This window comes from Condylura cristata, unplaced genomic scaffold (assembly GCF_000260355.1).
Source record: "Condylura cristata isolate star-nosed mole 26May11 unplaced genomic scaffold, ConCri1.0 scaffold00029, whole genome shotgun sequence".
Taxonomy (NCBI): Eukaryota; Metazoa; Chordata; class Mammalia; order Eulipotyphla; family Talpidae; genus Condylura; species Condylura cristata.
The window spans coordinates 25,131,065-25,156,312 of NW_004567130.1; the positions used below are offsets into that span (position 1 = coordinate 25,131,065).

General features: G+C 37.9%; 1 protein-coding gene across 1 annotated transcript in view; it reads left to right on the forward strand.

The window, feature by feature from the left end:
• The window catches only part of RGS7 (regulator of G-protein signaling 7), a 213,470-nt gene extending 190,259 nt beyond the window's left edge, over positions 1 to 23,211 (forward strand). The window contains exons 15-17 of the mRNA XM_004691057.2: positions 12,996 to 13,182; positions 15,780 to 15,869; positions 22,530 to 23,211. Of these exons, the coding sequence (XP_004691114.1) occupies positions 12,996 to 13,182; positions 15,780 to 15,869; positions 22,530 to 22,580 (328 nt within the window). The 3' untranslated portion in view covers positions 22,581 to 23,211. The remainder of the gene's footprint in view (positions 1 to 12,995; positions 13,183 to 15,779; positions 15,870 to 22,529) is intronic.
• The last annotated feature ends 2,037 nt before the right edge of the window (positions 23,212 to 25,248 follow it).

Below are 25,248 nucleotides of genomic sequence, written 5' to 3' on the forward strand. Positions count from 1 at the left end.
TCTTACAACTCCTTGTCTTGTTGCCACATAAAAGTAAATACAGCAAAGTAAAACTCCCGAGGTTTGCAAAGAACCTCAAGCAGGCTGTTTACACTTTTCTAATTGCCTCTGTTTAAAAGGGGTTCACCTTCTTAAGGGAAAAGAAAAAGTCGGGGTTTCTGAGAAGAGCGTGGTTTATTGATTACCAGTTTCTTTCCTTCACCTTCCTCGTTTTAACCACTGCCTGAGTGCACACTCTGTCTATGGAAAACAGATACTCCCGGTAACATTATTTAATGAATCATTGTAAAAAATATTGACTCTGGAATTTGAGTTGATTCAACTGATTTGTAGTTTTCAAACTTGAGAAGCAAGCAGCCACTCAGTCACAGTGTCAGCTCACAAAGAGAAAGCACACTCGAGAGGTGTTGCTTACAGCGACCAGCGAGGGCCAGGCCGCATCTGTCTTGCCATCCTGCACTCAGTCTTGCTTAGGAGCTACTAATATCAACACCAGTGCTCACATACAAAGCCCATTAGTTTATTTTTCCCGTTTCCCTGGGAGTTGTCCAAGAATGGTTAAACATAGGAGTCAACAGACTGTTTTATGTTTGATTACTAGCCAAAGCTGATAGAAGTAGCTGTGGTGGTTTAGAAAGATGTGCTAAGGTTGGAGCGTGGATCATTAATATACTGATCAGAACTTCATATCCAAAAGACACCGCTGACTTTTTTACCTTTCATTTCCAGCCTGGATGTGTAAATACCACCGAAGTGGACATTAAGAAGTCATCCAGGATGAGAAACCCACACAAAACACGGAAGGTAAGAAATCAATATTTGTTGTTCTTATCTTGGTGATGAGTTGAACTGTTGAGAGGATTTTGCTCAAAAATTTTTTCTCAAAATCCCTATTTCACATGGTAGACTCTGCCATCTTCGACCTGCTCCTCTCTGTTGCTGGATTAGAAGAAAATGTGGGAATTCGAGTCTAGTTTTCTGTCATTCCCTGTCTCTTCAGGAAATAACCCCATCCTAGTTCTTGAGCATACTGAAGTCAGAGGCAGGCACTGTGTGTGTTAGGACTGGCTCGTACAAGATGAAAAATGTATGCTGAGGACACTCTCCTTCACAGAGGAAAGCTGTCCACAGAAGATGAGGAAAGGTACATGGAGATGAGCTGAGAAATGTGATACTACTGAGAGAAGAGCAGTTTTAGAGAAGAGTCTTGAAAAAAGGTCTTCGTCAAGATGTTCCATTGCAGATGTTCCATGAGAACCTTTTTCAACACTTTGTGACAGAATCACAAGCCGTTATATTTAGTATTTATGTGAAAAGAAATAATAAGACAAGGCTACCCTGAATTAAGGACATTTTAAATAATCATTTGAAAACACCTAGCAGTAGTATAACTGAATTCCAGAATTTGTGTTGCCTGCCACCACCAAATACCAAGAACACAGATAGGAACTGAGTCTTTAAGCTCTACTTTATGCCAAAGGCAGGCCATTCGGCGGAGATGGGGGTCAACAACCTAAGGAAGCCAACCAAATGTGTCACTGCAAACGGACTGTTTATAGTGAGTTGAGCAAAGTCAGCTGTTCATCAGTGGTCAGGCCCCACAACTTGTTACTGCTCTTCTGGGCCTCCAGATTCAAGCACATCCCGTCTGCTGAACCAGGTCCTCTGATGGTACTGCTTCCGGCACTACTCCAGGCGTGTGCTGGCCTATAAAACCAACTCAGAGCAGACAAGCTCTAAGAAGGGTGTGTACATGCAGATTTCTCACAGTGCCATGCGCAGCGTCCTCCCCAGTTCCCAGACGCCGTTAGCGACCATCCCTAGAGCTACAGGGCCTGCTTCAGGTCAGAGATGGTGCACTGCCTTCACGCAAGCACCTGTGTGGTGTTCACAGCATGCTCCTGGTGCGGGGCCCTCTGGCGTAGGCCAGTGCATGCAGCAGGCAGTTACATCAAACAAAACGAAAAAGCAAAATATGCCAAAGCTGTCCACAGGCCCACAATGCTCAGGAACAAAGGAGTTCAGGTAGACAGAGATCAAAGGCAAAAAATCCTTCCACTTTTTGTTTTTTTATTTGCAACATGAATAATCTGAGCTTTCTGTTCAGTGAATTTGGCAATGTCAGGTTCAAACAACACAATTCTTTAAATTACTCAAGCCCATGATTGTGCCTCAGTGACCCCGGCTCTCTGGGACAGCTCGCCTGGCCTGGCCTGAGCTGAGACGTGTGTTGGGGGCTCTGGCCACTGCGCACAACGGGGTTCTGTCGGTACATTCAGGTGCCCCCCCATAGCGGATCGCAGAAACAGCTCGCGGAGTCATCTGCTGTTCTCCTCAACTGTGAGTTCTCACTGCAAGTTAGTGGAAGAAAATAACCTTTTCTTTCTCACTTTCTGATTTATGTGGACCATTCGGGCATCAAAGCTGTGATGCTCCCAAGGTGGCTACGCCCCGCCCCACCCCGCCCATGCTGTTGTGTAGATGAGAGGGCAGGACAGCACAGACAGAATCCCCCCCAGCAACTGCATAGGCCAGAACTGCAACAGCGCTACGGGCCGTGTCGTTCCCCACAGCCAGAACCAAACGACTGATCGTCCCTCCTGAAACAAGATCAGTGTTTGGTAGGTGAGGTAGTTGCCAATATTAAAGCAAATTTCCTCTGACAACTGACCCCCACAGATAGATAGGAATGAAAGTCAACGTGCTTCACCAAAGTCTGGAACAGGTATAATTCTGTAGGCTTTGAGGAATATGTCCACCCCCACAAGGCATAATGTCAAGTTTTGCTCACATAGATCCTCCCCACAAGGCAAAATCAGGGGGAGTCAGAAAAGTTTGCATCAGGTACACCAGCGTCTTTATCCTATCTGCCTGGGTGATGTTTCCCTGAGGCACTAACACCGACTTAGGAACACAAACACCGTGTTACTGTCTTTTAAAGTCACTTTTAAATCTGACAGTCCAGCACTCCTCCAGATGGGTCCCAGGTTGGAAAATTAACTTAGGGCAGACAGAACGCAGGAAATAGGCGTGTGAGCAGCTTTCTCACTAGACGTCCGGGATGCACTAGCCTCCTCCCACCCGGCTAGCAGCAACTACACATTTTTCAAGTAGTGCCTATTGGCACAGAAAGTCCAATTGCTTTATTTGGTGGATAATCTGTTTAATATTTATTGGATGATGGTATCTACAAAAAGTGTTGGTCTATGCAATAGGACAACTCAAAGGCTATTAATCAAGTCAAAACACCCTGATTTAGAAGTGCTTTGCTATTAAAATGGGCCACAAGTACATAATTGGATTTCCGGCACTGCAAATATTAAGATTTTTCTCTAACACCATAAGTGCCATTTTTCTGCAATCTTTATAGTTATTTTTAACCTTGACCAAAAAGATATGGTTAAAATTGGTGGCTGTCTTGTTCTGTAAGCTATTTTCTTCTTAAGAATTTCAAGTAAGCAAGCCATGGAAAATTCAAAACTTAGAGGTTCTTTTTTCCTTATCAAAAATTAATATATAGGGATATATTTTTATTGGGATTATAGGGCTCAAGTGAAAACAAATCAGGAACAAGAAACATATTTGAATCTAGTGCTACTGATAATCTGTAATCAACCTGAAAGTTGACTCAGTTAAGCATTTGGATTTACCCTCTTGATTGCAAAAGTTTTTCCCCCAACCTGTAGGCAATTTCATGATTCCCTCAAGCTTCTTTGTCATGTGCAATGAAAAAATACTTAGTAGAACCCATAGGATTCTTTAAAGTATTAGTACTTTTACCTTAGAGGAAAAGTTATCTGGCCTCTCCCTTGAGTTGACTTGTTAAGATGTCTCATTCTCAACAGGGCATACTCTTGTACCATTAAGACCCCAGATCTTACTTATAAGCAATGGATCTCAAGCATGCATGCACATATCTATATCTATAGATAGACAGATAGATAGATAGATCCTAAATTGTAGGGATACTCATTTATTTTTTCATTGAATACTTAGGAATCAAAATTAGAAAGATATGCGAAAACTTCAGGGTTACTGATGTTTGTGATGATGCCCAGTAGACCAAATGGCAAGTCCAGTGTTGTGAGGTAAATAACCCAATGTTGAAATGGGAAAATAGGAACTAGCGTGTTCTTGATTGCAGCCTTACAGACCAAGCCAGCAATGGAATTCTTAACCTAGTGTCTTTCCTCAGCATTTCAATTTTTCCCAGATAAAAACATGGTTATATTTTATTTTCTTTTGGCTCATTGTATTTCATATAACTGCTTGATTCTGGAATTAGTGTGTCCTAAATGTTTTATATCATCATTCCCCAACTTAGTACCTGCTGTTCTTGTCTAAATTTTATTATCACATATACCATGTTCTTGTATATAATCAATTATTCTCTAGTAATCTTATAACATTTTTAGAGCGGTGTTTTATTTTACATTCATATGTTTATAATATCAGTGCCTTTTGAATTTTGATAAAACTGTAATCAAATAACAAAGCTTGGATCTACATTATTGAATATATAACAAATGCCGACCTTTAGAAAATCTGACTACCAATGGTCTTTTATACTAACCAACTGTTTTTATTTTAATATAGTCTGTCTATGGTTTGCAAAATGACATTAGAGGTCACAGTCCTACTCACACACCCACACCAGAAAGTAAACCTCCAACAGAAGATGAGTTACAGCAACAGGTGGGTCAATTTAAAAAATGAACTTTCAGTGGTGTAGAGAGTAACAGTCATGAAGACCAGATGGTGAATATTCACAGTGAGAATTTTAAAAGATAATTTATGGCTGGCTATTTCATATAGAAGATATTCATTTAAAGCACAATGGCGTTTAATCTTGAAATATGTAATCACTTGAATGAATATTAGTAGCATCAACTGAGAGATGCAGCTCTCAAAACTCTTTGTTGTTTAATTCCTGAAAATATCTATCCTCAAGCACTTTTTAAAAGTCATGTATATTGATTCATCTGTGCCTCCATTATCAAGAGTTGTCTTTAAGAATGAGAAACAAGTGGTGAGTGGTGAGGGTCATTGAGTCATGTGTTTTTCAGGTTCACATGACGTGATCTTCACTTGTCTTTACAGTATGGATCACAGTAAACCCTCCTGAGGATTTTCCTTACCAACGATAGTGTACTTTTTCACCACTTGATCATTAGTATTAACTCCATGTAACTCTAGTGTTTGCTATGTCAAATAATATTTAAATCTTGATTAAGATAGAGGGCTTTCCCAACCTTTTGACTCTTTCTTGATAATATTTTGTTGTAATGCTGTTATAATGGTGTCATAACAAACATTTCTAGCTTATGATCACCATAAGGATAAGTAACTCAGAGTTTTAAATTGAATTTTCCATGAGCTCCTACCCATGTGAGCCTTTGAAATTCAAATTTAATACCACTTTTCCTCAAAACGCTTACCGATGCTTTGTTAGTATTAGGACGTAGGACTAATTTTGAAATGATAATAGCATTACATTTATTTTCTGAATTTAATATTTGAAGGAAATTTTCTCATTTGGTTATACCTCTTTACCATTGAAAAAATTAAGTTGCGCTGTGTTACTGCTTTTCCAAAATTTATATAATATTCACAGTTTTTATTTTTCTGTTAATGCTTTTATTTATTTTTGTTGAGGTAACACTTAGCTTACGATGGTCAAAGTATCCCCCCGCCCGTTAAGTGCTCTTACCACACCATAGCAACACCACAGTCCTCCACCAGAGCCATTTTGATCCCTCACACTGTAGCTTCTCCTCTCCACACTCCTCCCTTTCCCTTGGCCTCAGTTCTGTAGATAGATTTTGGGTTTTTTTTAATTGGTTTTATCTCTGTATTCCAATTAGAAGTGACAGGGTCTAGTATTTGCTGTCCTTATTTTACTTAGCATAATTCCCTCCCTCCATGCATGTTGTCTCAAATGGAAAAAGCGTCTTTTTCATACATATGTATATTTATTATACATTTATGTAACAACATCTATTTATAGTCCACATCTTCCCAATGCATCTGCCTTTGGGCCTTAGGTTATTTCCATAACCTGGAGCAGCTAAGCTATGGAAATAACCTATGTGAATAGTACTGCAGTGAACGCAAGAAAGCACACACCCCTTTCACTTCAGTATTTTTGTGTCTTCAGATAGTAGAAACTTCTAGTATTCTGAAAAACCTCCAGTCTGCCTTCCACAGGGCTGGCCGGTCTGCATTCCCACCTGCAGTGTCAGGGCTCCTCTCTCTCTCCATCCTCGCCAACGCTCGTTTCTGGTCTTTTTGATCTGGGCCCTTCTCACTGGTGTGAGTTGGTATCTCATTGTGGTTTTGGTTCACACATTCCGTGAGGGCAAGGGAGGTGAGCATTTTTCATTGCCTGCTGATCATCTATGTTTTCTTTGGAGAAGTCCCTATTTAGATATTCTCGTTTTATGAAATGACTAGTAATTTTTTTCTTGTGAGTTACATGAGTTCTTTGTAAATCTTTTTAACTCTTTCAGGTTGCTCTGGTTTCATTTTTGTGCAGAATTTGACACTTTACTGAGTTAGCATATGTATTCTCTTTTAGAATCCTAATCCATTGGAATTTACAGTAAAATTGTGATAATGTCATTATCTATGTAACTATTTCTTTAAATTTCTTTTCAGATAAAATATTGGCAAATACAGTTAGATAGACATCGGTTAAAAATGTCAAAAGTTGCGGATAGGTAGGTATTTCAATATGTTCACGTAAATTTTTAAAAAAATCATTAGAATGGTAAAATTGTGAGGAGGGTAGGGATCAGGATTTAGAATCTTTAAGAAATGTTATTTCCTTCCCTGTAGCCACATAACATGTGGCCATAGACCTAAACTTATAATTTAAATGGCAGAATGTCACTGTTGTTTAAACATATAGAAATCTAATTATGTACAGTGAAGTAGGACAGCACCAGTTTCAAGGTGCTGGATTGTTTTCCTTCCTGCTAGAGGAAATGAAACTTTCAATTTCCTAGGTTGGCATTTGTCGCCTTTCTGAAAATTCATCTTAACCTTTACACCATTCCGTTCGTTGACTGTAGAAGCTGAATTAAACCCAGAACTAGATACTTTGCTTTTGTTTGTTTAAATCTATTTTAATGGCATTCACGGTCCTCACTTTGGGGCACTGTAAAGCCTCTTTCCTGTGCCCAGCCCTTTTTTAGCATACATATAAACTTTTTCCACTTTATTTCATTTTAATGGAAAGATTTTGACTCATATGTCTTAGGAATGGAGAGACGTGTATTTCTTTATCTCCCATGAAGCACAAGAGCTTGATGCACCTAAGTTATTGAAATGTTCACTCTGTTACTGGGTTTCACTCTAAGCAAGCAAGGATCTTGGTCAGACATTTTTACTGTGTACCTTACTTTAAAGAAGATAAAGATGTTTTTCTTTTCTCTCTTTCTAGTCTGTTAGGTTACACAGAACAGTATTTAGAGTATGACCCATTTCTTGTACCCCTTGACCCTTCTAATCCATGGCTGTCTGATGATACTACTTTCTGGGAGCTTGAAGCAAGGTAGGTAACATTTGCTATATTTATTTGAGTGTAATAGGAAAAATTCTATAGCTAATTAATCATAAAACTACTTTTATGCTGTATTTGTTAGTCTAGACTGAAAGTTCTTTTTCAAGTTTTTAAATCTTGTAATTTGCATTTCTACTAAGACTCATCTCTAAAAAACCAGCACATAAAGAGAAGTGTTTTAAGGTAGCTAAGTTGATTTCTTGATACTTATGTCATTGTTTTAGTTTCTTTGAAAACCCACTAGTATCTATGTATTCAAATAAGCAAATATGGAATTTAGCATTTATTTTAAGTCCAACATAGGGACATCTCAATAACTAACTGTAAAACAAAGCAAACTTACCATAAATGTTGTAGGAGGCTGACTTCTTAAGAAAGTTTAGCATAATTAGGACTCCCTGGTTTCTTTTATTATATTAGCAGTCTTGAAAAATGTCATGAAAAGATCATGACCTATCACTTTACAAGTGAGGTTATAGTACCATGCAGTGTTACTCTAGATGGTATTTTATAGACTTGTTTCTCTTGTATCCATCTAGTGGTCTTTAGACACTCAAGAGTTCTTTAGAACTTTTCCTTGCTAAATAAAGTCCTGGCACCCCCAAATTGTTATGATTCCAGAATTTGGCCACACATTGAACTAACAGTAGAGTCATAAGCTAGGGCCTGGGCTCCTCAGTCCCCAGTACACGAGATCACCAGGAGACAGTACTGTGCTCTATGTTGTGTTAGAATATCTGGTATAGTGTCCCCTGTTAACTGTCTGAAATTGGCCAGCTCTATAAGCCTTTTTCCATAAAATGATGATTATAATAGGACTTACCTTTAAAACTTGCTGGAAAAAAAATTATTTGAAACACATAGCACTTTAAGCAGTTTTTAATGTCTAATTTATTTCTCAATATAATTTCATGTCAAGCCATTCATCAGATATTTTTATTAAAGATAAATTTAAAATGCAAGTTTCAAGGCATATATGATTTTGAAGAGAGATGTAATGGCTTATCTTAGAAGGAATACATTTGGCATTGTTTTACCTTTTATAGCAAAGAACCAAGTCAGCAGAGGGTAAAACGATGGGGCTTTGGCATGGATGAAGCACTAAAAGATCCTGTTGGGAGAGAACAGTTCCTTAAATTTCTAGAGTCAGAATTCAGCTCAGAAAACTTAAGGTAAGACAACTGCTTGCAATACATCTGGTTTTCTTTGCACTTGAATGGCCAGTTACAAAAATGATAATGATACGATCCTGTTAATTAATGGAAGGCTAAAAACCTTGCCCTATATTATCAATTCACTGCTTCTTGAGCTTTTAACTATATAATACTCAAACATTGACTTTGACTCCATAAAGAGGTAAAGATACAGTCATATTTGGTGAAGGGAGAATGACCAATTTAGGCGGATAATTAATGTTATCTATGTATCAATATTGGTCTTCTTTGCATATGGCTTCTCCAGTGAAGTCTAGAAAATGACTGGGTGTCTATCAACTACATGAGGCCACTTTGTTTATATATTTCAATAAATGTTCAGGGTAGCTGAGAGGAACATTGCCTTTCAATTGTTTAAAATCACTGAAGTATAAGGTTTTACAACAGAAATCTATTTTTCTATGTCCTCTTTCGTGCAAATACCCTATTTTTCTCAAAACTTATACAGCCCTGTACAAATTTCATTTATGGAAAGGAGTCATTGAAACTAACCAATACCAAACCATTTGGAAATACATGTGACTTTCACAGATGCCCCAAGGATCTGTGAAAGTTTTTTTCCCCCTCAATCTAGTATTTCTACTAGTCATCAAAGTGCCCACCAGTCTCTCCTCCATGCCCCCTCCTTCCTCTCAGGAGTCTCTCAGCTCTGCAGTCAACTTTCAAGGGCCAGTCTTACAGCTGTCTCGGTCTATTGCTTTGTTTAGTTTCTCTAGATTCCACATATAAGTGAAGCCATTTGGTATTTAATCTTTCTCTTGCTGGCTCACTTCACTGAGAGGAATCCCTTTGTTCCAGGCATGTTGCCATAATGGCTTTTTTTTTTTCTGACCAGTATTCCCTTTCGTATATAGACCATGTCGTCTTGATCCGCTTTCTACTGTAAACATAGGAGTGCAAGTTTCCTTTTGATCAGTGTTCTGTGCATTTTTTGATAGATAACCAGGAGCAGATTTGCTAGGTCACTTAGTAGATTCATATTTTAGTCTTCTGAGTAATTGTCACATGGGTTTCCATAGGAGTGGGACGCTTCTACTTTCCACCAACCGCTTAATAGGGTTGTTTCTCCACAAGTTGCTGTCTGTGGTTTTTCAGGCTGGGCCCATTCTCATGTGTAAGGTGATAGCTCATTGTGGCTTTGAGGCTTGAGTCCACCCAGCAGTGACCAGTGGCTGAGAGCCAAGTGAGACTTATACCCAGATTAGGCTGGGGACGGTGGTCGGTGCTGCAAGGTCAGGACCGGGCTTGCGTCTGTTCAGCCGGTGTTTGCGCACATGACGGGCCATGCTGGAGCTGTGGGCACGGCAAGGCAGGACTAGGCATGAGGTTACTCCAGAGGTGCTGGAGGCTTAGCCGGGAAGCAGGGATGTTGACAGTCCCTGAGGCAGAGCACAGGCTGCCTGGAGCCCCTGGGGCCTCCGCATGAGTCGGGTGCACTGCCCATTTCCGGCTGGGGACCAGAGGTGACGAACGAGGCCTTGCAAGGGAGGACTGTGGCTTGTGTCTGCTCTGGAGCTGCTGGTGGCTGAACACTGCTATTTCTGGCATTTCAAGGGATGGAGAGGTAGAGTTTCTTCTAGTTCTTTATGGTTTTAAAGAAAATGTTAATATACAGGGTACTATAACTTGCTTTTTCTTCATTCTGAGTCTCATCTAACCTTTGGTCTCTTTCAAGTTCTACCCTAATCTTGGAATCAAAGTGAGAACAGATCACAACACAAAGTGATGACTATTTAGTTAAGTGAATTCTTTTCTCTGTTGTCCCACTAGACCACTTGGTTCCCATCAGCTCATGACACGAGGTAACTAACTCAGCTGTTACCTGACCGGTGAGAAGGAGGTAACCAGGGAAAAGAAGCAGAAGAACTATTAGGCAAAGAACATAGCATTTACAAACTATTTCGTGGATGAGTTGATCACTGCTGATTCTTTAGTGTAAGCTTTATCCATTTCCTACCTCGTTACTTCCTAATAAATCTATATTTGTCTATATGTAAATAATATAAACATAGGTAAAACTATCAAACACCCAACAATATGCAATTGCTTTGTATCCCCTACTTTTATAAGTATGCTATATTTTATGTTCATTATTTCTGCTTATTTTACACTAGTCATGATAAAAATAAAAAATTAGTGTTCCATTTTACAGCTAAGTAAAAATACGTTCTGGATGTTTTGTCCAAGTCCTACTGTTATTACATACCTTGTTGCCATTTTATAAACCATTTATAAGCTAGTGTGCACTTCTCCCCAAATATGATTCCCACTGCTATGTCAAGGCATCTGGTGTCATGAGCTGCTGGGAACCAAGTGGTCTGGTGGATCATTTCACTTAAGTAAGTACCAGTGTGGCCAACTGAAGCAATAGTTGTTATTTATGGAAGTGTTCCACTCATGTGTATCTTCCCCTAGTATTAATACAAAAAAGAAAAGTCAAGAAATTCTGCGTATTGTTGACTATTTATTCCCAGATAGAACCTCTACTCTCCACTGGTGTAGTTTTTGCTCATGCCTTTCTCAGGTAAAGCATGTAGCATAGTAAACAGAGCACTGTGAATGTTACTGGCGAGTGCCTACAATGTACGCCGGTCACTTCACAGCATTTACAAAACTTAAAGTTGAGGTTCAAAGGGGTGACACTTCCCTCATATTCTTGCTACCATTCAATAGCACAAAAGGAGATCACCATGTTGTATCCCTTCTAGCCACTAAGCGATGGCAATGAGGCCTTTAGGTGGGCTGCTGCTGAGGGATGGTTCTGACTACCCCCATCAGCTGCAATTATCCAAGCTCAGCTATAATCACAGTTGGCAGTCTTATCAGTGGCTTTTTCTTTATATCTTCAGTCTCCTTGGAAAATAGTTGCATGTATTCTGTAGAGCTTTAAGAATTGCATGGCCTGACATAGTTTAATCACTTAGAACAGTGGTATTATTACTAACTTTGCAATAGATTACTCACTGCATCTACAACAGGTCTCCTTGATCTCTTTCCCCAGTAGCAGGATCTTGGCTACACTGCTTTCCGCTCTAATTTGTGCAATTCCATGACTCTCCTATGCATTCCCTTACGTTCTGGCCATTTGAATGTTTTTGTTTTTTTTTTTTTCCTGTCTTTGACAGAGACTTTCTTTTGATTAATGAGTTCAGAGTGTGCTGGAATGAACTTGAATGCACTTTCATTATACTTAATAACTCCCTCGGCCACTGCTATTTTGTTCCTAGCTTGTGGGTCTAGTCAATACCTTATTATGCTATTGTGTCTGTTCCTCTCTTTGATTTAGATTCTGAAGTTTCTTTTAATACTGCTTAGGGGATGCAAACTCCCTAAGATTGTCTGTTGTGTCTTTGTGCACATGGAATTCTGTTAGAATGCACCGTCAAAATCTATTTGCAGGGGAAATGGCCTTTACCTTCTAAAACAGTAACATATGCCCATAGGAAACATCTCTAATGTTAAATCTTAAGATTTAACATTAATGTTAAAAATTAAACCTTTTCTACAATGTGGTCCCTCATTATGAGACTTTTTTTAGCCAAAACATACTCTGGTGTTTTTTAGCATATATATGTAGAAGTGTCAGTATACTTTTTCCAGAATTTCTGAATTGCACTTTGAAAATTTAAGACATTCAAAGCTTGCCTTCTGTCATTCCCTAACCCTGAGTTTAATAGTCTAAAATTAGTTTACTTGCCTGATTTGTTTAGTTAGGGCCTTTTCTGATCTTGTGTACTGGGCTTCTTTCAACTCCAGTAAAGCTCCATGGAAATTTGCCAGGCAGGGCAGAAAAATCTGTCAATTGGACAATGGGATTAGCATAGAGAAAGGATTCAGTGTCCTACACAATTTTATTGTGCCCGTCAGATGCTATGTCACTTACCTTCATTCCCTTTAAAGTTTTCTTCCTTTCTAATAAATAGTTCTTTCTCAGCGCTAATTGCTTCAGTAAAATTAAGGTTATATAAGATGAAGACTGGCATAACTACTTTGACCAACCAACAGCTAAAAGAGAATGCTTTTAACATTTCTTTCCAAAAAGTTTTATAACTTTGCATAAAAGTAATGAAATAGATCAGTGAAGATTTTACAATGGACGCCTTAGAGGGGAAAAAAATGCATTATGTATCACTGTGAATTGCATGATTTGTCAATATTACAAAGATTTCCAAATGATGAGGCGGTAGAGTAAATGTTTTGTGTCACATTTTGAATAGATTCTGGCTAGCAGTGGAGGACCTTAAGAAGAGACCTATTAGAGAAGTCCCCTCCAGAGTCCAGGAAATATGGCAAGAATTCCTGGCTCCGGGGGCCCCCAGTGCCATCAACTTGGATTCTAAGAGTTATGACAAAACCACACAGAATGTGAAGGAGCCGGGACGTTACACATTCGAAGACGCTCAGGTTGGTACACAGGTGTGCTCCTGAAAAGAAAACAGCTGAAAACCTTTCATTTTACTTTCACGTTAGGGGGCAGCTATGTTTAATATTTTCAATGTAGGTAACTATATAAAACAAGTCCCGGGTATATTTTGTGAATTTAGAACATTTGAAACTGTTTAGTGTTCTACTCTGTCACTCAAACACTTGTCAAGCAATGGCCTCACCTCGGTAATACATATTTGAAAACTAAGATGCTTTACATGATGAAGAACCTAAGATTTGGATATTCTGAACTCATTCATTATGAATAATCAGGACTAAATTTAGTTTCATTAAAATGATGTCAAAGTCAAACCATTTTTCTCTTCAATCATAAAATGCAATAGTAACAGTATATTCAGGCACTTATTAGTTCTCAAAATTTATTTTTAGCTTCCTAAGACAAGTTTTTAGTGCTTCTCAAGTGGACATAATTGCCTTCTTAGAAACAATTAGAATTTCTACTTTCTCTTACAAAGAATGTTCTTAAAAAGGAAAATAAACTTGCAAAATGAGAGGACATTGTTTCTTAATGATTTTTTGAAATTTGGCTTTTCAAGTGGCTGTAAATCAGAACATGCACATTTTATAATTTCTTAAACTTCTATTAGAAAAGAATATTAGTGCTAAAAGTTTTTTTAGACTTAAAATAATGTGAATGACAAACACACATCTCCTTCCTAGTTTTCTCTGGCTAGAAAACATTTCTTCTTGATTTTGGTTCAAAAAATTGGCAGAGACTAAAACAGCTTAGCAGCCCCTCACAGATTTCTGTGTGAAAATAAGTATATTCCACAGAAATACATGAAAGCAAGGAGACTATTTTTAAATTTTTTGTTATCTGTATCATTAAAAGCAGTATTCTATAATAGTTCTTTCATAACATGTAAAGACATAGCATTCTCTAGAAACATTACCACCTGATCCTTTCAATTAAGTTCATAATTTTGTGCTATTTTGTTTGACTTTATATTTGATGTCGTTATTTTTAAAGATTTATTTGTGCATACAGAGCTGAGGTGTAGGGGCGGTGAGAGTGCCTTCACCAGAGACAGAGTAGGGAGCAGATCTACTAAAATACACTGCTGAGGGGAGCAGCAGGCAGGTCAGGAGAGGCCTGCCACACCGTGTGGGTCAGCTCCCTGGCTGGAGATAGAACTCAGGCCACAGTGGTGATACGCCTCTAGGCAGACCCTTTAAATTTATTTTTAATTCTACCACTTTGATTGAGGTAACATTGGTAAAGACATTGCAGGTAATTTAGAGTTATAGGTTCATGCCTCTTCAGAAATCTTCCCCTACCACACCCTCAAAGAAAGCACTTAGAAGCTCCCATTGAACGCCACCCTCCCTGAAGCTCATATACTTAACTCCATTTTTCTCCCCAGTGGCTTTTTAGCCCTATCTTCAAAAATGTAATAGAAATCCCTGTTACTGTTTGAGAAGAGACACATGGTTCAGAAAGCAGACGACGGAGCCAATTTGTCTGGATTCTACCTGAGCTCTGCTCTGTGACCTCTTGCAATTACTTTCTTCATGCCTCAATTTCTTCATATTGAAAATGGATATAATAACGGTTAGTACTCTGTGAGGCTTTTTGAAGATTAATTAATATAGGCCAGTACTTAAGAGGCGCTGGCATATTCCAGTATACTTGCCCACTTAGCCTGATAAACACCTACCTATCATTCCTGTAATCCAGAGCCATGAATAAACTGATCTGAGTTTAGTTTGACTTTGTAGCTCTTGAATATAAGAGCTGAATTATAAAATGCTTAACTCCAAAAGAAGACATTACCCTCCTTTTTCAACAATAAATTCTAATACAGCTCAACAAGTATTGCACGCACGGGTGGTGAACCTTTGGCCAGATACTAGGAATTAATCCTAATTTTTTTCCTGAACAAGATACTCTCAAAACTCACAATTAAGTTTGCTTCACTAGACTTGAAAGACGAAGGAGAATTTATGCTCTTTGACTACAGTGGGCCAGAGGAGACGCTCCATAGCTTAAGCCAACGCTGAACTGGATCAATACATTTTTTTCTTATTCTTAAATGTTTACTAAATTTATCATGTGATGAGTTAAAACATGCCGTTTGGGAGATTTAGTAAGTAAGTATCAAAACAATTATTTCTGAACTTGTGTTCTGACCCAAATGTAATGTGGGAGACACTTTTTCATTTAATTTTCACCAAAGGACACAAATCACCTGGACAGTCTGCACCCTTCAAAACACATAGATGCTGTTTCTAGGATGATAATTCAATCTTGACTTCACATAATCTACTGTTGTTCTGGAGTAACTTTTAAAGATAAAAGATGTATATATGCTTCAGTGGTTTAAAGTTAATTCATGATGTACTGTTAACCAAATTCCATATTTTGAATAATTGCAGTCAATTTCCTTATCTCCCAATCCAATTTAAACATAAATATTCAAATTCATTTTACTAGTCTAGTAACATTCTCATTGCCATTATCATTAACTTTTCTAGACTTGTTTTTCAAGTACATGGTGTGTCTTATTTTTCCTGAGAAATAATAAAACAGCACCTTAACCATTATTTCTTTTTAGGAGCACATTTACAAATTGATGAAAAGCGATTCATATCCACGTTTTATAAGATCCAGTGCCTACCAGGAACTTCTACAGGCAAAGAAAAAGGTATTGGTTCTTTGTGACTTTTTTGATTTAGTTTTCAATCATAATTATTTGGGGTAGTTACTTCTGCTTGGGCCAGGTTATTGGATAATGGTAAGTGAATGCGCTCCAAGACCCTCCCCCAAACCTTTGCATTTTATAAGGGTCATTTAAGTTGTTTATGTTCTGTTTGTTGATTGCTTATTTTCTGTTTGTCTGTCTCTGCAAGTGTTTATGCTCAAAGTTCTTTAGAATCTGTCTTCATGTTATTCTATAAATTTAAAGAATGTAAAAATTACAATGAAGAGAGGAAAAACAGTATTATCAGTTCAGGAAGGTAGAATATATATCCTGGCCCACTGTACCATATAACTAACTAAAAGTAGATTCTTATTTTTCCATTGGTATTTGCCAAATGTAGTAATGTTTGATTCTGAATGTCTCCATTTGGCATTTATCTTGAATCACTTAGTTTCCTAAAACACATTTTGGAATAGTCTCAGTAGATCTCATGATTCAATTCATGGTTATAACAGAAGTCTCATTGTTGATGACACCTTATACAATCTACATAAAAGGTGGAATGTTAGCATATTCCACAAGTTTTTGAAATTCTGGGACACAATGGTAATTTTGTGTAGTTTATAATCTTCATGTAGGCTAATGGGATTTTTCACACTCATCCCCCTTGCAACTAGAAATAGATACCATATAGTGGCTGCAGAGTCCAGTCCTCAGTTTAAATTTTAACTAAGATTACATAAAATTCTAGTCAAATACCAATTGTTCAGTTCCACAGCTAAAGGCTTCTATCTAGTCCTGATAAAAATTTGAGGAATTTTTAAAGGTATACGACTAGATTTTCAGATATTTAGAGTTTGCAAATGTCAACATACAAGTTTCAAATACCTACTGCAGTTGAGTATAATTTTATTTTGCTTGAAGTCACACCACTCTATTGTAATAAAAATACTAATGCAACCTCCTTCCTGTGACAGGAGGTCTTCTCAGCAGTGCTCTGGTCTTCTCTGGCTCTGTGATTTAAAACATGGATTTGGTGTTGTATCATTTCACCATTCTGTCTTTTTCTACTCTGTGTCTCTGTTTTCCTTGCTTTTTTTTTTTTTTATGTTTCCTATTTCCCTTGCCCCATCCTTTCCCACACATGTAAGTCGGAACATTCAGTGGATCGCAGAACATCTTTTGAAAAATTTGTACAGAATGTGGTAAGTTTTATTTTTTAGGAATTAAAAATCATACATCTGCTGAAATAACCCAGTTTCTAGCTCCACCGCTCACCTTGCATCACTTGGTATGAAGCAAAGGTGTTGCCTTTTCCAATTCAGAAATTCTTGTTTCCTACTTATCTTTCTGTCCTTCCTAGAGTAGATAAGAGGTTGAGGTGATAAAGTACCTATGTCAAGCAGTTGGAAAGAAGTATTATATATTAGATATTTTATTTTTCCCATGTAACCTTTATTAAAGATAGGGAAAGAGCATAGAAATATAGAAATGCATGCACTGAGCTCCTATGTCTTAAAACATTTCTACCTCTGGAGAAAGAAAATGACTGCTGAGCCAATTAAATCAAAAGATTCCATATAAATGGTTGTCAGGGACAAGATGTACCCACCCCTAAACCCGCTAGCATGTCTTTTTAGTCTTTGTTTTTCAAGGTGTTGGAAAGTGTTGCATATATCATCTGGGAAACCAGTTGTTTTCCTACAGTATTTTCTTAGTATCTTGCCTTATGTTTTTGATGATGTATTCATTTGTGGGATTATTTTTTTTATTGTGCCAGTGATTTGGAACTTACTGACATTATGTGAGCTCAAACTAAAGCCTTCAACACATTTATTTTTATAGGGCAGAAACGTCCCTATTTTCCCATGCCATAAAAACTGTACACCAACACTGAGGGCCAGCACTAACCTGTTATGAAAAGAGGTAGAAAAATCTTGGTTTATACTCAAGTTCGTCTGCATTGTTTGTTGAGTCGTGTGGTTTGTTCCATGCTGTTGCTACTGCTGTGTGTGTATCTGTGTGAGGCTGTATGTGCCATGGCTTTTGCTGTGTGGCCAATTTAGTGAGTTATGTGTGCTGAAATGTACGCAAATGGATTCAACAAAGACACCTTTTTTTGAATTTCCTTCAAGAATCATTGTGGTGGCAGGTGTTAATCAGTTCTACTTTTGAATTGCCAGTATTTAAAAGGTCTTAAAAACACACTGAACCTTCAATGTATTCGCACAAATTAAGGAACTGGAAAATGACTCCAGAAATCAATCACATTATAAAGTTAACAGAATATTGACTGACTCTATGGAATTTCTTGAACATGCCTCATAAGTGACCACTCAAATATTTTTTCCGGCGAATGTGGCCATTAAGTTGCTGCACAGTGTTCATGTGCATTTTAAGTATTGTTTTAGCAACCAGATTTAAAGTCTGTATATAACTGAAAATAATAAAGCAACATATGGAAAAGGCAAAAAATGGATGATACTGTCTTCCCTCCAAAGTCATCCACAAATCTGACCAACTTCCTCAACTCTGAAAATAGGGAGAGCAAGGAATTCTTGCCACCAATTTTTAGTAACAAACTTATGATACATAGAGAAAAGTCACTGATTACTACTTCTACTTGGCATGAGGGTGGAGAGAAAAGGCCAATGGGAATTCCCAAGGAAATTTACATTGAACTGGATAAATATTTTACTAGATCAAGAAGGGCAATGATCCTTTTAAGGAAAGGGACAGGAAAAGGCTGGAATTAGGCTGGAAACACAAATTGAGGAACATTCATATGTACATGTAGCATGTTAATAAATTTCACGTAAGCTTTAAGTTCAGTTCTTTAGGGTTAATCTCTTCATATAGAAAAGTAAAATAATTTTCATTGAATATTTTGTAACAGTAGTATTCTACAGAACTGGAGTAAGGAAACTGAAACTATGCTCTAATTCCCTTAATATATTACAAGTGATGACTAGGGCCCTGAGTGTAGAGTAATTTTATGTATATTATTTATCATCTTAGTCTTACTGAAGTTTTAGAAGTCTGGGTAGATGAGAATGTTTTATGTATCTAGTAGAAAAGGGAACAGATAAGACACTTAAGCCATTTTGCTATCTAGTAATTTTGCAACCTGTGTGTTGCAGGTTTAACACAGACTTCAGGAAACAACTTGCATGGTCACTAGGTTGTAGACACCGTGTTTCAGTGTTTGACCCATAAATTCTGCAACAAATAACACTTCCACAGAGATAATGCTTTTTGATTCAAATTTAAGACTCTCCAAGACCTGCTCTATCTTGAATGCTCAAAAACACATGGAAGTGTTATTTCTAAAAGACTGTATGAAAGCGTCTACAGAGTAAAATTTATGGGATACACTTATAGAATCAATAAAATAATTTTGACAAAATGTGAGTGATTTTGTTAGAATAGCTATAAGTAGAGGAAAATGGCGTTTAAATGTTTTAACAAGATTCCTATGTATAGGTTGCTCTGATACAGAAAAACTTCAAAAGGGATTTTTTTTTCAGCAAAAAAGTAGAATGAAAAAAGTTTCTAATAGGGAAACACATATGCAGAATGTAAAAGGAACTGGGTAAGTTAGTTAAGAACTCACATTCACTGAAGACCTGCCACTGTAGCAGATTCTACACTGGCTTCTGTATATTATCTCATTTAATTGGATAATACAAGTAAGAATTATACTAATTATTTTACCTTTTTATAGGTAAGAAAACTAAATGGTTAGGGGAAACTACAGTTAAAGCTGGCTCAAATTTATTTTGTTCTCATTGCTTGATATTCTTCTAGCTTCTAGAAAGTAAATAAATCCTGCCACCTGATAACCTCCCCCAGAATTTGACTGTTTGCTGAAAATTGTTTACATGTCCCAGCATATTATTTTAATAACCTGGCTTATGAAAATGGCATCTTTTTGTTTCATGAAAGTAAAACCTGCTGTTAGTTTGCCACAGTCTCAGTAGAACTTCTGTTGGTTACTGACACCTACTAAAAATTTACATAGCATTTTGCAGTTTTATAAGGGTCCAATGTTTTTATATTGAAAATATATTCCATATGGACGTAACACCGGTTTACAGCATTGCATGTGACTTAGACATGTTAGGGTCCAACTTTCAGGTGCATGTCGTCACCCCACACCCACCACCAAGGCACAGAGTCCTCCGTGACAGTCCATTTTGCCAGCTCCCCCCGAGTGCATTATCCTGTCTCTTCCCTTCTGGGGCCATTGACTCTAGTTATGTTTCTAAGATTCGTTACTGGTTTGATTTTATCTAACCCTTTTTTGCGTTACACTACTTCACATGTGAGTGAAACCAGCTACTATTGGTCTGTCTCCTGATACATTGCACTTTGTGTGGCCCCCGCATGCAGTCCTGTTGTCTCGAAAGGCGACAGTGTAGCTTTTGTAGAGCTGCCCATTGCGTATAGGCTACTACGAAGCCATCATCTGTCTGTTGCGCACTGAGGTTGCGCCCATAAGCTTGACTGTTGTACAGGGGGCTTCAATGAGCGCAGAGGTACACACGTTTCTTCAACTTACTCCTTTTGTATTGTGCATGCAGATAGCTAGGAGAATTGCTAAATTATATGGAAGATACATTTTCCACATTTTGAGAAAACTCAAAACTTTTCCAAAGGGGATGGGCTGGTCTGTGCTCCCAGCACCACTGCTCTTGCGCCCCCTTCCCCAGCACTGGCTGTTTCGGTCTCTTTGATACGGCTCATTCTCACGGGTGTGTGCTGGTATCTCACTGTGGTTTTGATTTGTAGTTCTGTCATAATAAATAATGACTGGCATTCTCGTGGGCCATCGATGTGTCTTATTTGGACAAATGCCTATTTAGCTCTACTACCCTTTTTTTTTTTAAGTAGGTTGTTTTGCTCTGGTTATTGTTGAGTTTTACGGGTTATTTACAAAACACATGATTAGATAGAAAATACTGAGTGAAATAGTAAATTAGTTCAATAAAGTGGTATGTTACAAAATATGCATGCAATGAGCTAAAAGATAAAATCAAGAATGAACCCATTACGACCACACCAAAAAGAGTTACATACTTAAGAGTAAACCTAATACGGAAGTTAAGGATCAGTACAATGACAACTACCAGCCATTGTTGAATGAACACATATTCCCTGCTCATACACTGAAAGAATTAACATTACAAAAATAACATCTTACTCAAAAAATATATAGATCTCATGCAGTCCTTATCCAGCTTTCAGTGACACTCTTCAAAGAAATAGGACTTTCCTGAAGTTCATATGGAACTACAAAAGACAGCCAAGTAGCCAAAGCAATTCTCAAAAAATAAAAGTTGTAGACCTCAGGCCATACAACACACACAGACCTAATGGATTAAAGTTGAGTGTCCAGAAATAAACCCACAATTATGATCAGTGAATCTATGATAAAGGAGACAAGTGGATACATTGTAGAGGAGAATGTCTTCCCCAAAATGGCATTAGGAAGACTAATGATGAAAAAGAATGAAAAGAATTCAGCCAGATGAAAGGAATGGAACTAGGCCAGTCTTTCACACAAAATTAACTCAAAATGGATAAAACACCTGAAACCATTAGATATGTAGAAGAAAACATCAACAAGACACTCCATGACATAGAACTTCAATGTGTTCTTGGAATTCATCTCCAACAGAAAGAAAAACCAAGGAAGAATGTAAGCAATTAGGATTACCTCAAACTAAAAATCTTGTGCACAATGAAAAACTATTACTGAAACAAAAAGACAACCTATTGGAGAAAATATTTGTACAATATATATCTTTCAAAGGAGGTAATGTTCAAATCAGTAACTCATGCAATTATCAACATTTTAAAAATTCCTTCATTTTTTATCCTCCGAGGAGTATAAATTCAATGCATACTATCTGTTTGATAGGTGAGTATACAAAATGAAAGCTGAAACAAATTGACTACCTGCTATTCTGATCAGGAATTTTAAATTCCTTTTAGATCTTAGAATATTTGTAGTTAGTGGACAATGTTGACTTTCAAAGTTTCCAAAAATGAATATGTACTCAAGGTATTAACACATTATGTGGAATCAATACGCAGGACTTTTATGGGGTTGGAGGAAGTCAGGTGGCAAAGGACAGGGGAAATCTGGGCAGTTTGGAGTAAGCAGTCTCTCGCACCCACCACCCATCACACCCTCAAAACCGTCTTATTTAAATTATGCCTTCTGCATATTTAAGTATTTATAGATGCAACACTGATTCCAGAACTTGATAATGTATTCACACTGCTCTTCCGGAGTGCTTAGGAGGTTCATTAAAACATTTATAAACAGTTGCAAATCTAAGTGTTGCTTCATTGCTAAATCTCGATAGAGAAGTTTATGAACATGTTTTATGACTTGTCAATTTGTGCTTGAACCCATCAGTCTGTTTGCAGTGGGGGGAGGGGGGGTGCGGGGGGGGCACGCAGGAAGAAGGGAAGGGCCTTCTGTTTGCTGTGTTGTTGGGAGGTGTGGGAGGGTGTTGATCACAAAAGTTGAACTAAGGTATATCCAAAGCTTTGCACAAAAAATGTGTGTCTATAGATAAAAGCTGCAAAAGATGTCACTAGTTAGAAGATTTCCACTGACCGTATTGTTTTTGTTTTGTATTTTTCTCTCAGGGGAAATCTCTCACATCTAAGAGGTTAACAAGCCTTGTTCAGTCTTATTAAAAGGATCTTCTCGTAGCATGGAAGCTGACTGGAGTTTTGCATACACTCTGTTGTCCTTTTGTTTTACCTGGAACAGAGGACTTTAGACCAAGCAAGATGTTGCATGAGCAAAGGACCTGAACTGTTCTTTCTTTGTGCATATTGAGAGGCGTTGGCATCGCCAAGGAACCCATCATCGTGATGCCTCCATTTCAATCTGTTGTCTGCTTACTTCTACTTGGTATTGAGCTGAATTTGTATCTTTCCTTTTTACTAAGTTCAAGTGAAGTAAACCTTATCCCCCCCTTTCTATTTCTCTTAAAGCTTCTGCTAGAGATGCAGGTCATTGAAAATACAGTCAGTCGTAAACTGGAAGAATTGTAAGAAAAAAGTATCTATCAATAAGTATACATATGGCTTCACATTTATTAAACAAAAAATTAGTGCAGAAAGTTTCTTCTTACCAGTGTATTCACAGCCAGAAACAAGTTTATGTCATTATCTGTTGTCTGTATATTCTTAGTTAAAGTTTCTCGCATTTATTTTTATACCATATTTAAATAAGAAATGCTGTTTATTCCAAATGTATTAAAGTTGATCCCTTCTCTGTAAATTTGTGTATGTTTCTATTGTTGTTTTATCTTTCATTAAAGGAAGCAGAATCTGATTGTGTTTGCAACTTTTGACTCCTATGCTAATTGATAAAGAAGCTTCCTCAAATGCAAAGTTGCAATAGAAACTACCTTCCTGAAAGTTTGCTTCAGGGTTTCAAGCCAAGCAGCCAAGAGCTGACTGCAGGTGTTTCATTTGATAGCTGATCCAGACCAAGTAGATCATTTTCGTCCCATGGAAAAACAATATATATCAGCCATTTACTTTTTCAGAGGTCATTCTAACTCATTGGGAATGTAAGTCTTTATGTTTTCCTAATTGCTGTTTCTACTGGAAGTGGCTTTAAGTGTGATTCCCGACTTTAAAGCCTAAGTCCAAAAGTGACCTAGGTGAGTGGCCCTTTACTCTTTGGTGGGTACACAGTCCTTTGAGAACTTGATGGCCATTATTAACACCCAGGGAGTTACTAAGTGCCTGCCAACGGTGTTCTCTTTCTGCAGTTTTGAGACTACTGAAGCAGAGAGAGGTGTAACTGGTATAACTTCTTGTTGTAAGTCACACACTCAGTAGGTGACTTGAGATACAAGTCCAGGCAGTCTATGCCTAGAATCTGGTTTACGACACTTATCCACTACATGGAACTACTTTTTTGGTAAAAGTAAAAAAAAAAAAAAACACACATATACTCTCAAATAGGCAACATTCGTACTGAATTTTGAGAAATTTACGAAAACTCACAAAACTCATCCATGAATCCCAAGTAAGAAGCCTCACTGCCTTTAAGGGTTACATCAGAGACGTGAAAGACCACCTAGCAGAAGACGGACTAGCTTTCAGATCCATTTCAGACTCTGGTTATCTTCTTAGTTATCAATAGTTATTAATAGGTAAACTTAAATTCTGAAAATGTTTCTGGTTAGTGAGAAATTAATAGTGGAACATTGAACTGGTCCTAGAACTGCCATAGGGAGGAAGAGCAGTGGTGGGGGAAACATACACAGAAATGTGAACACTGAATAGTTCAACAAAGTAATTATATACCACATGATTTTTTTAAAATGATACAAAAGCCACAAATAAATCTAAGTTAATAGACATTCTCCCTTAAAAAACTTCCTGCAGGACACACCTGGGCACCTAGCCCTGAAATTAGATTGAAGCGCTAGACAGAAACTTTCCTTGAAATAAAGCAGTAAACTTATTAAAACAAACTGAATAAACAATAAATCTATATCAGGGTGTCATTTAATAAGCCCCTACTTCTTGCCCAGCAAGCAAGTTGGGAAGCTTGAACAGCCACCAGTGCCAGGGAGAGGGGGAGGGGGAGGAAGAGAGTGAGTGAGTGTGTGTGTGTGTGTGTGAGTGTGAGTGTGTGTGTGTGTGTGTGAGAGTGTGTGTGTGTGTGTGTGTGAGAGTGTGTGTGTGTGTGTGTGTGGTCCCCACGGCCAGATGGAAAGCCCTGTCTCAGCACTGTAGAAGCAGCGCCAGGCACATTCTTCTCAGAGTCCAGTGCCAGCGATCAGACTTCCATCAGAGAAGGGGTACAGTGTGCCCTGAGTAAGAACCCACAAAGCAGAGTAAAAGAGCCTCAGAAGTTCCCTTCCTACTCAGATGGAATCTTCCAACTTCACCGGCACCTCTGTCGGGTACTTTCAATGAGTCCATCTTTCCTGTTCTCCACTCTCTGCCTGGTGGGTCCCTTCACCCCGCCCCTTGGACAGCACCCTCATTTTCCAACACTTTATACCAATATGACTGACTTCTTTCACAACTTGTTGGTCCTCCTTAGAAGCCCACCCTTACTCTTTCAAATCATGAATTTATAAAAATATAAACTTATAAGACTGTCAACAGAGAACAGAGAAGCCCTCCAGTGAGTATTCTCTAATCAGGAGTTCCTAGTAAAAATATTTAAACTTTTTGTTGAATGTGAAGATCTAAATACAGATTAGTTTCCACATAAAGTACATCTAAAATTTTTATTTACTATGTCTACACTATAAAATATAAACATGGAAACGGAAAATAAAATTTCTCAAGCTCATGAGAAATGATGAAACAAAGAAAACAAGAGCTA